General features: G+C 36.5%; 1 protein-coding gene across 2 annotated transcripts in view; it reads right to left on the reverse strand.

The window, feature by feature from the left end:
* LOC116844341 overlaps positions 1–10,123 on the reverse strand; it is an 11,298-nt gene extending 1,175 nt beyond the window's left edge. The window contains exon 1 of one of the 2 annotated variants that reach the window (XM_032815750.1): positions 9,391–10,123. In XM_032815750.1, coding sequence (XP_032671641.1) covers positions 9,391–9,457 — 67 coding nt within the window. In that variant the 5' untranslated portion in view covers positions 9,458–10,123. Of the gene's footprint in view, positions 1–2,248; positions 2,421–9,390 lie in introns of those variants that run through there. The other variant, XM_032815759.1, reaches the window with a different exon arrangement.
* Between the last annotated feature and the right edge of the window lie 2,724 nt (positions 10,124–12,847).

A 12,847-nucleotide genomic window follows, 5' to 3' on the forward strand; every position in this document is an offset into this window, starting at 1 on the left:
CTATCAACTTTACCAAAAAATATCAAGAAATAAAAATTGCTTATTTTGTTTTCATAGAGCTCTGTGAATTTTTTCAGAATTTTATGTTAACTTTTTAGTACTTCAAGAAAATGTAAGAAAATGAAGTACTAAAAGTTAATATAAAATTCTGAAAAAATTCTCAGAGTTCTATGAGAACAAAATATATAATTTTTATCTCTTTATATTTTCCTCATAAAGTTGATAGAATTCAAGTAAAAAATTATTGAAACCAATAATCTTGTAGATATTTACGTAAATATCTTAGAAAATAGAGGTTGTATAAAAAATTTTTTCAAGCAAAAGTTGTTTGCGTTTTTACGTTGAATAAAATGCTGTAATAAAAAATATGTGTTTCTATTTAAAAGAGCAAAGTTGACCTTGTTCTGACCTTGGCGACGACATCCTATGTCAAATAACTACTATCGTTGAATGCGTTTTTTTAAACCTTACAACTTTTGTCTGAAACATTTTTCTTTAAAATGCTCCCCCGCTGAGTTATCTTGCCGTTCCGGTACTTTTGCTATACCCTGTATATTGTATTAAGACATATTAAAGATAGTGATAAAAAAACGCCGTGGCGGTCGGACCTGTGTCTTCTTTTCGATCCGGAGAGAGAAAAAGCGCGATTTGTTGCTAGCTATGCTGGGACTCGCGAACCTGGGCAGCGATCATGTAACTTTTTCCCTAGGGCGGAAACGTGAAAAGTGAAAAGTTTGACGTGAACTCGTGATCACTAAACTCGGCGAAGCGTAGAAACGTGAAACTTTTCACGTGAACTTGTCAGCCATGAAATGTGCTGGCGGAAAAATGAAAATTTAGTGACATGATGAATACGGAATATATTATACGGGTGTATATCAGTTGGACACGGGGCAATTGGACACAGTCCAATCACAAGTCGCTAAGTTCTAAGGGATCCTACAAATGTCTCTAATCACACGGTGCTGTGATTGGCTGTGTCCAAATGCACCATGTCCAAGTGCACCGCTCCCATATTATACTACTGCTGTGATGAGATACAGGAAACATAACAGTCCTAAGGTTATAGCGAGTTTTTAAGGTTATATGTTCTACAGCCGATGGATACAGCTGATTTCGCTGATATTGAAATCATATAGGAACCATGTTTAGTGATTTGTGCTTTTCACGTATAGAGTTATTTGATTGCGTGAACAATGAAAAAGCTTAAGTGAAATCGATAGAGCGAAAAGTAAAAAGTGAAAAGATTCGCTCGAAGTTATGTGATCGCTGCTTTGGGTCTTTCGCTTGCCGGGCGCTGCACTAAACCACTGAGGCTATCTGACGTTTCATGCTCACGACACTTTCTTTCCCATATAACGTTACATAAACTGCTTAGATAATAAAAATATGATAAATAATAAATAATATAATAATAACAAAATAATATAATAATAAAATAATATAATAATAATAATAATAATATAACAATAAATAATAAATTCTACTATCACCTGTATAATAGCCAATGCTTTCTGCAGACTAAATGTAAAAATATTTGTTAGTGACAACAATATTTGTTAGTGACAACAATATTTAGTGACTGCATTCATCACATCACTAATATTATCCACATAATTTCTTATTCATTCGTTTTGAGTACTGCGAGGTTTCATGTGTAATTCCTGTATGTTACTCTAACAATGTGTTGTTTTTTCTAAATGTTTTATTCTGCGATTCCTGCATTATTTTTACACAGATTATATGCATTCAATTTACCGTGTTGCGGTTTTAACATACATGAAGTGTGTTATTCACTGTAACACAGAACTCGTGTGTAGATCAGTGCGTCGTTTCAATACATCTACAACCGCAGCTGTGTTGTTTAAACACATAACACACCAAATTAGTGAATTGTGTGTTGTTTTAACACACCTGATAACACGCCTGTTTTTACAGTGAAGGCAGAAACGATACGGTCGAAATCCTCGCTCTCCGCTCTGAAGCATCGAGTTCGGTAGACGATCCGGATCGGTCTGGTGCCGCTTACTTTTCGGACACGGTTTATATAGTCGATTTCGCGAGCTGTCACTGTTTGTTTACGTCGCTTTCGCTGTTGTCTTGTTTAGACGCATGTTTTGGGTGCGGTGCGTATTATGTTTATATTTGACCTAGCGGCCTTTGCGTGGCGCGTAGCGTCGTTTACAGCTCGACGGGTGTTCGGTCGGGCTGTTAGTAATGATGCGTGTTAGGTATCGTTACAAATTACCTTTTTTTCATAGCGCACACATGATCACCAATCACAGGCAGCGGCAGGTTGTTCTTCCACCGCGCGCTGAAATTCGCGCGATAAATAATAAATAATATAATAATAATAAAATAATATAATAATAAAATAATATAATAATAATAATAATAATATAACAATAAATAATAAATTCTACTATCACCTGTATAATAGCCAATGCTTTCTGCAGACTAAATGTAAAAATATTTGTTAGTGACAACAATATTTGTTAGTGACAACAATATTTAGTAGTGACTGCATTCATCACATCACTAATATTATCCACATAATTTCTTATTCATTCGTTTTGAGTACTGCGAGGTTTCATGTGTAATTCCTGTATGTTACTCTAACAATGTGTTGTTTTTTCTAAATGTTTTATTCTGCGATTCCTGCATTATTTTTACATAGATTATATGCATTCAATTACTGGACCGAGCTGCGGTTTGAGCGTTCTTCTCTTTACCATTCAGCGCGTGCTTTTCCTTAATCTTTCACAATTAACCCTTTCAGGACGAGGAGTTGCTCGAGGAGATAATTATAGGGAAGTACATATTCTATGGGCTTTTTGGATCATTGAATCCGAATCTGTGAATTTAGGTTTTTAAAATTCTGTGATCCAAGATGGCGGACCCAATATGGCGGAAAAAAGATAAATAATATAAATATCACTTAATTTCCGTGAAATTTGAACTATGAAACTTTTAATCATACTTTTTTGAAAACTGAAATCGAATATTTGAAATTCAAAATGCCGGCCAAGGAAAAAATTTTTAAATCTGACCCAACCTGATCACATCTTTTCATTTGTGCTCATCCTTGCGAAAATAGTTCGTATATCGAAATCATTCAAGATTTTTACTAATTTAAATTTAGAGAGTATGAAGTTCCACGGAAATTGAGTCATATTTAAATAATTTAACATCTTGAAAATCACTATATTTGATCCGCCATTTTGAATTTTACATTTGACTTCAAATTTGGAAAAAGTATCTCAAAAAATCCCAACATACCAATTTTTGTGTGTTGAAGACAATACTTAATAAAATTTAAGTCCATTTGAATTAAATATCTTGCACTCGTTAAATCACAAACGCTATTTTTCGTTCGTTAATATAATTTTCACAATTAGCAGCGCAGTTTTCATTTCGATCAAACTGCAGTGCGAGGAGTAAGCGGGCCTGATAAAAAAATTGAATTACTTCTTTCGCTTTGTCTTCGTTATTCTGTTTATTTTCCATTTGACGTTAAAGAATGTCGGATATAATATTGAACTAAAAGATATAATTCTCAAATTTAAGATTCAAGATATAATCCAAATTTGTAAGTATTCTTAATACACTTAAGATAAGCTTAGGCAGTGATTTGCGATCACGATAAGTTGTCCGATGATTATCTCAGATGTTGTTACTAACAATTCAATCTTGGTAACCGTATGAATTGTCTTATACGACTTTTCATATCCTTTCTAATAAGTTGCCTGACGATAAAGGTTCAGGCGGCGTCTCGCAAACGCCAATAAAGAATTGGAATCTATTGAGCAACATAAGGTTGCTTTTTTATAGCACAAGGCTATATAATGAATAATTTAAAGGTTAATATATTAGCAGCATAGGGCTGCTTACTCTTTGGATACTTACTGTTTGGATACTTACTGTTTGGATACTTACTGTTTGGATACTTACTGTTTGAATACTTACTGTTTGAATACTTACTATTTGGATACTAACTGTTTTGATATTTACTGTTTGGATACTTACTGTTTGGTTACTTACTGTTTCTTAATGTTACTTACTGTTTCTTAATTTTTTACTGTTTCTTAATATTTCTTAATATTTCAAATATTTTGATTATTTATATTTAATTCTGATAAATTTACCATTTCAATTATATTTTCAATTTAATGTAAATATTCATGTTTAAAAAAAATATATAAATTATACTTCACGTTTTAAAGTGTTCTTTCGTGTTTTATTGATTTCTAAACATTGTGAATATCGGATTGACAGTTTCTGAAATGCATGAAGGCCATAGAGCATCAAAAGATGTCTCCCATCTTAAAAGGGTTAATATCTCAACTATTGTAGCAAATATCGCTATCATCACTCTTGTGTGGTTTTGCATGTCCGTTATTTTCTTTTCCACACTGGCGTCGTCGTCCTCGTTTTCTTCGTCGGAATTAATCGCGTATGAATGACAATATTATTATCGTCGGTATCTGCCCTATTGATTGGTGCGACTTTATTCTGGTTGCGCGATCGCAATTGCCGCAAACTGTTTTTCTCCTGCCAAAAAGAAGTGTAAGTAGCACTAAAATACCTTCCCAAACATTTTTCACTTGTTACGTCTGTCACTGGGAATCGACAAATTGGGAATATATCTCTACGCTGTTATCGAATTGTAACAGGGCGGATGTCAGCACTGCGTTGACATAATTTTCTTATTTGAGATTTCTGCACTTCGATATTTCATCGCGTCGTTATCCATCAAAACGATAAGAAATTACTGTTGTCTTTGTATTCTCTCAAGGTTCGCTGTGGAAATTAAAATAATCTTCGTAAAGGCCATTCTACAATTGCGTAAACATAGTCGTAAGAGCTAATCAATCAGAATATTTCGTTATCGTTTTTCAGCTTTCTAATTGGTATAATTACGCACAATGCGTCTCTTCGCATAATCACAAGCGAATTTTGAGAATCATCGAGAATTTCCATGTAATGCATGTGCGAACACTTGTGCTCGAAGAACAATAAATTAAACAATAATATTTCCGTACCGTGACTTACTATTTGAATAGATCAATGATATTGATCACTTGATATGTCCTAGCTCGAGTAATTACCGCATGCTTTTGAAATTGCCTTTTCCAGAATCCAAAAATGTTCAATATTTTAGTCGTGCGTGATTTTGTCATAAACAATTCACCGTCAATTTTGTCATAAACAATTCATTCATAAAAAATTTAGTATTCTATGCTATGCGTGTACTATTAAGACAGTTAACTAATCAATCGAATTTTGCTGTCGCAAACCCCGCCGAACAATTTTGAAACAGCTTGTTTCGAAGTGATTCTTATGCACGAAGAAAGTTACATTTTTTTCTTCTTCCCATTAAAATTTTATCGCTTTCTTTGTTGGAGGATATCAATATTTTTCTAATCACGACTGTACTTAAAACTATTTTTCGTAACATAAATATATATAATTAAATATTTTATACATATTCCGCGAGTAAAAAATTTCGCGACCTGGATAAGTTGAGAGGAAATGATTCATTTTGATGCAATGATTATTCGAATAATTAATTGCTCTCTAAAACACTTTACTCTTGTAGCTTTAGTCGGGAGAGAAATAGTTTTTGGTCGTTCTCTAAATTTATATCACGAGAGAACAATTTGGTAACTGCATATCTTGGAAGCAAATCATATCAACATTTTGATATTATGGTTGTCCAACTAATTACCAATTAATTACTTGTGACAAAGCACTTTGTGATGTAGTAAATTTTTACTATCCTTCGCTCGGATTGTGCGTGTGTGTGTATGTATGTGTGTGTGAACGTTAGACCGAGGGGTTGCGATGTCAAAAGCTCGTGCCTCCTCGTTTCAAACGAGAAGGGAGAAGACGGCTGAATAAGCGAACGTTGTTGATGCTGTGCACCCTTTATGTACGGATCAACCGGCGGCTAACAATTAAGTTATAGAAAAAATCTCACTGCGACCCGGGGGGAGAGATAGCGCACAAACAAAGATGAGAAAGTGAGATAGGACGAACAACCACTGCTGGAGGCAAACGAAATAGGATCCAGCTGTGAGATGGGAAGCGAGCGGGGATGGCTTCGCGTACGGGGCTCTGTGTCAGGGTTGCGGAAATCTAGAAAATACTCTAGGAAAAAAGGCAGATAATTATGCATTTTAACGGAGTAACTTCCAATAATCTTGATCTTTACATACGTTATAGAGGTCACCCTCCTGAGTAACCCTAAAAAAATTTTAGACGGCGCTTGTTGTTTTTTAAAAAATTATTAACAAAAGAAGTTGGTAATTATTCAGTTTAGTGACCTCACCTCCGATTTCGATAAAAAATAGGCTTAATTGACGCGTTTTTGCACGAGAAACAACTTTTTCCTCTGACAAAATCATCGCTCTCTACTACGAAGCGAAATATTAATAGATAAAGTTAAAGGCGCGTTAGGTTAGAAAATCTGTCATACCGTCTATTTCTAGCTGTGTGACTGGGGGGCTCGTTCCCCAGACCCCCCGCACCGCAGCGGGGGGAGGGTCGCGGTCTCTTGTGCTTAAGCTAAAGAGTGAATTTCTCACAAAAGCTCCCAGATTCGGTTTTTACGCATCAAAATACAATATCTTACTAAATTTTAACAAAATTGATGAGAGTGGGCCTTTCCTTCACAATTACCGTAAAAATATTTAAATTAAGAATATTTTTAACATTTTTAACATTTGTAACACGAGAAAAATATTGAACGACGAGCGTGGGGCTGCGCCCCCCGTACCCTTCCTAAAAACTAACCTAGCCCAACCTATTGTCACATTAGCCGTTAGTCATTGTTTATTAAGAACTTATTAAGAAAAAAAGTTGAACACTTTAATAAACAATGACTGACAGGTAATGGGACGATAGGTTGGATTAGGTAGTTTTTAGGGGGGGTGCGGGGGCGCAGCCCCCGCTCGTTGTTCGATATTTTTCGCTTACTGGCGAGCAGTGTGTATGTGTGTGTGTGTGTGTGTGTGTAGCAAGCATCTTCCTAGCATTGAAATTCGTTGTTTTTGTATATACGGTGCCCAAAAATTAAAGTAATTTTATGCAACTTATTTTGTTAATAATTTTTTAAGAAACAACGAGTACCCAACAACGAGTCTAAAACTTTTTACTCAGGAGGGTGACCTGTATAACATATGTCAAGATCAAAGTCATTGGAGGTTGCTCCGTTAAAATACATAATTACCAAAAAGCATTGAAAGGCATGCCGCCTTAGGACTCACTGTCGATACCTGCTGGTAACAAGCCGCTGGAAGATCGCGAGCTACAAAAGAGTAAGAATCATTTCCAAAAGAAGACTTGTTTTGCCTAACGCTATTCCTCTTATTTCATCTCTTCGCGCGCAATCTACGAGCTACTACAGGCTTAGGAACGTATAATCTGTAAACATATTTCCAATAGTTTTCTACTATCAGAAACAAATGCTCATACTTTCTTAAGTTTCAAACAGCTCGTAGGCTGCACGCGGAGAAATGAGACAGGAGGAATACTGCTAGTCAGAACAAATTGAAAATCAACCAAAATGTGCAACGTGCACCGAGTTCTGGATTAGAACTAAAGAAAATATGAATTAAATATATAAGCAAATATGTGGGATTGACAAAATTGGATTCTTTAATACGTACTTTTCGTGAACATTTTATATAAGCGAAATTTAGGGAAATACAGGGTGTCTAATGCAATATACAACAACGCACGTTGATAATGCAAGTAGATTAAGTAAAACTAAACAAAAATTCTTCAATTTTTTTTCAAACAACCACGTAAAATTTTGAGATACTAATTAAAAAAAATGAGCGAATTAATACGCGCGTCGCTGTGAAATCTGTAGACGCGAGTTCATTGAAAATATACACGGAAAGAAGGATTTCGTAATAAGTATCAAAATTTAGTAGTTTTTGCTAAATTATTTAGTCAAATAATGCGGGCCAAACATGAAATAATAATTAGGAAACAATTTAGATAAAGTAAATGTATAGCTCTCAGAATCAGTTTTAGTCAGAATCAGATTTAGTTGCTTGAACTACACATTTAGGTTATCAAACCAAATTCTAATCTACGTGCTCGGTCATATTTTGCATTAGATTTTGTATAGAATTTGCCTACTAAAATCGATACGACGGCTCTGCGAAGTTAATCAGGAGTCGTATCAATTGTCCGCTAAGACTTTAGATCTTGCAAGATCTTGGCAAGTTCGTCATTGCGAGAAGATCCGACGAGTCAGACGCATGTGCTTTTTGGATATCGTCAGAACAGCTACAAAATCAAGCTTATTATCTAGAACGATCGAAAAGGACGTCAAGGAGAAAAGGGAACTCTCAATGTCATTTACTGACGAGACAACAAGTGTATAGCTGCGTGTTGTGTGTTTTATTAAAAGCTGAATTCTCGTATATATTTAGTCGCGTAGCATGGCCATCGGAATCAAGAAAAGTTTTCGAGAGAAGGCTTTAGCAATAATTGCCGGTTTCGTGCAGTTAATTAGATTATAAATTGTCGGTTGTGTGTAGCGAGAAAAGTGCGTGTAAGTGCGTATTTGTGTTAGGACTGAATATCTAGCTAATGCTCAATTGATATCACGTCGTGCCGCGTTATCTGTTGTATTGTTTCGTTATAATGTGTGTACTGTAGGAATCTCAATATGAAAATTTGCCAATTTTTCTTATGTTCCTCCTCTGGTGAAGTATTTGAAATTTGATCGTGGAGGTGATCGTTATTCAAAACCGTTTCGGTTTGTGGGCTTCTCTTCCCGTCTGACGAATGATTGCAATGCAGGTGCAGCTCGCTACCGTCTCGTGGCAGGAAAAGAATCACGGATTTACATATAACGAACTGAAACTTCATTTTTTTTTCTTGTATTCATCACTCGACATACCTAGACGATGGGCATCTCACTTATGACGGTTTTGTGCATTTCGCTGAGTGCGGAAATCGACCGCGAATTGTGGCACGCTTCGATATAATAAGGTCACGAATTCGACATGACCTTCGACAGGGTGTGCGATCCTATAACTCGCTTTAAATGAAATTTAAAACTTTTCACACCAGTTTCCCAAAGGCCGTCGAAATACGGGGCTGCTGATGACACAAAATGTCATTTGACTCCATTGTTCGCAAACATGTTCTGCAGGTTGAGGTTTTGCAATAGAAGTTGAAATGATCTCTGCAATTCATTGGCTCCTTGAAAATTGGTGCCATTATCGCTATACATGTCAGGCGGAAGACCTCGGCGACTAACGAAATGACGGAACGCCGCTAAATATTCCTCCGTCGGGTAATCGCCAACACATTCTAGATATATGGCTTTTATGACGAGACACACAAAAACGGCAACATAATACTTACTGGCTTTACGGCTTCGTCCGACATAAGCAATTAAATTGATGACGCAGGCGTTGGGTAGGTTGCTCATAAATTGATGCACCGTATTCGCGGATTGCCGAACGCAGGTTATGCAGCGATGTACCTAAGATTTTACGAGAGATTACGAGCGAATAATATAATCCAATAATGTTAGCGGAGCACACGTAGCATTAATTGGACTCCTCCATGCAAAGTAAGCGTATGCACACAAGTAATTAAGAGATCCGATATATGATGCCGGCAGGATTATCGAATGACGCTCGTCATAATTTAAAGCGGAATTGACGAGTCACCCGCCAAGTCGAATAAGTGCATCTTCCTCGATGAGAGGGTTCAGTGAACACAAGACACTTAAGTTAGCAACAGGTAACTCTGATTTTAGCGCGTCATATTCATGCGAAAATTGTGACCTCTGAGCAAACTTTTACCAAAAATGGACACATCACGAAGTTCCTGCGCGGAGAGAGAGCTCACAGCCGATGCAATAGAGCGGCGCTCGCGATGCTCATATATTGAGTGTCGCAGTGGCCGCTTTAATGTTATAGTGAACAATATAATCTAATTAACGTTTTGCGATGCAATATTACTCGTATTTGATCCAACTTTGAGTTAATTTTTAATAAATTATTGAAGAATAACTGACAGTGATACTATAACTACATGAATAACAATTTTTTTTCCATATACAGGAAAGTCCTCTACCATTTTGCAAATAATCACATAGATTTTTAACTCTTAATTAAAGGAGATGAGTGCATTATCACGCAAAATCGTGCAATAATCTGCTTTAATTAATAATTAAAAATCTATGTGATTATTTAGAAAATGGTAGAGGACTTTTTTGTTCAATTTGATCTAAAGTATAAGTACACGACGGCAGTCGTCGCTATTATAACTCATTTATCATATTCTGCATGATGATTCACAAATTTTCTACAATTAATATCTCGATAATTATTGCGAATATCGCAAAACGGTATAGGACTTTTATGTTCACATCAACCTATCCTACGTCCCCACAAAATGCCCGGAGGAGAGTGTGGGACACTCTGTATATATATATATATATATATATATATATATGTGTGTGTGTGTGTGTGTGTGTGTGTGTGTGTGTGTGTGTGTGTATCTTTTTCTCCTTCTGGCGTATTATACTGATAATTTTCAGTTTATGAAAAAAAATACATAAGAAAATATAAATATAAAACGATTCCCGCGGTCGCGAAATCCTTAAAAAGTTATACTCTGCTTTTTGAACTATCATATAAACGAGTAAATCGTCCCAATCGTCGGGATAGGCCGACCAAGAGTTTTCAACGCGTTAAGCGACGTTGTATCGCGGAGTTTTTTAAATTCGCTGACTTTCCTGATTTTCATAACAGGCAAGTTTGCGAAAGCGTGGTTGTGAGCTTGAATAAGTGCGGACTTATTGTTGTATTCGTTGACTAGAATTTTCAAAGTGGCTTTGTAATTTTTATCGGAAACCTGTATACCCTTAATTTATAACGCGACGTAGACTTCAACAAGATATATGCAATTTTATTACGTCTGTACCGCGGATATTGAAAAAATGTTTCTCCAAATTTTCTAATTCATCCGGACGACATTAATTTTCAGTGAATTCTATGGCGTCCTCACAGGCATTCTTCTATGCTGCATTATCAGCTTCTTACTATTACGTAGCGTGTGCACTATATATGGCTGTGCGGATTCTTCAACAATTGACATAAGACGACGGTCCGGTTACACTCATTTGTAGGTAATGTAATTTTTACGTCGGCGACAGCGTTTTGTCGGACGCAACAAGCGACTCGAACAGTCTGCGAAAGTTTTTCCAGTCAGAAAGCTTACCAGAAAATGTCGAAAGATTAATACGCGGTAATTGAGTATCAAATTCTGCGTGCGAGACAGAAGGGATGGAGTCGTTCGCCCTGGAAGCAGCAGACGCAACTGCAGGGGTAAATTTCTCGATAACGCCATGAAGGTGATCTGCTGTTTCGTGGTAGATTGCCTCGGCACGAAAACACTCCTCGTACTTAATGTAAAAAGAAATCTTCAATGGTTTGCCGAATCTGGACATGCAGCGCTTGACACTTAGCCCATAGGTCATCGAAAGAAGCTAACCAACAATGCGCCTTGATTCGAGTTAGCTACTACTTGGGAAGCTTGTAAGAAAATTTAAGTACAGAATACAGGATAGAAAGAAAACGAGACCATTTTGACGAATGAGAAGTTTCGAATTCGTCACGTTCTCATGTGGTAAAAAAATTTTAAATTGTACGAATTAAACTGTATATTGGGTGAAATCATAAACGAGATATTCTGCAAGCAAGAATTGTAATTCCTTTCAATAGACTTGGGACAGAAAGAATTTACCGTCTGCGTCAGTGACGTTCATTTCCAATTATTTTACAAACTTTTTCTGCTCCGTGAGATCGCCTCGCCAAACCAGTCACATCAGTACATAAAAATTTAATATTCCGTAGGAAAAAATTACACGTACGCGTTTATTCAAAAGCATCATATTTTTTTGCTGAATTATATCGTTTCGAGCAAGACGTGTTTTTACACAATTAATTATTTCTTGGGCGAAAACATATTATCTGAACTTGAAACGCTGATGACAACATTGCATCTTAGAATATTCGATTAATGACTATTTACTTGTACATTATTTTGTTCGAACAGAAATGTATGGATTTTCTTCCGGTTAGTTCGGAATCGTCAAATTCAATGCGCTTAAATGTGATCGATGTGATGAAAAAATATTAGAAATTCTTGAAAAAAGGAGATGCATGAGAAACGAGTCTAAAAAGTCATCGAGGAAGAATCGTGCGATGTCGTCAAGCGTGTGTCATATCATAAGACGACGTAGTTAGCTAGATACGCGTTCCTTATAACATTTGCTTCTCTAATTCATATAAGCATGTCTTTTCTTTACACGCATTTAAACGACATCTTTTTTTTTTACTGAAACCTAAACTAGTGTTGAGAATACCCAAGCAGCAATTGATTTATTATGAACCGGTATTCCTTTTCACGGACCACGCTATAGAATTCGACATGCCATGTAGCGGAGTACCTACGGCTTACTCACACAACGTTGACTTTCGTGTGCGCATATAAACGGGCATTGTGTCGGGGATTCAGTAGCGTCTGATGCCGCTGGCAATGTAGGCTCTACAAACCATGAGCTACGCCCGATGGTCCGTGAAATCGACGTGTATTTTAATTAACTGCTCGTTTAATCCCTAAAGAACGCTTACGCGTGCCGCGTCTGCTTTTAAGTTGCTAAATTGGTTTTTACAGGCAGTTACCTCCTATTAAACCTTGTGTTTATGGTATACGTATACTTGAGAAAGAAAGAGGAAGGGAGGAACAGAGAAAGAGAGGGAGAGGGAGAGGGAGAGAGAGAGAGAGAGAGAGAGAGAGAGAGAGA

This window comes from Odontomachus brunneus, unplaced genomic scaffold (assembly GCF_010583005.1).
Source record: "Odontomachus brunneus isolate Ranch 3 - 2012 unplaced genomic scaffold, Obru_v1 Obru_scaffold_003, whole genome shotgun sequence".
Taxonomy (NCBI): Eukaryota; Metazoa; Arthropoda; class Insecta; order Hymenoptera; family Formicidae; genus Odontomachus; species Odontomachus brunneus.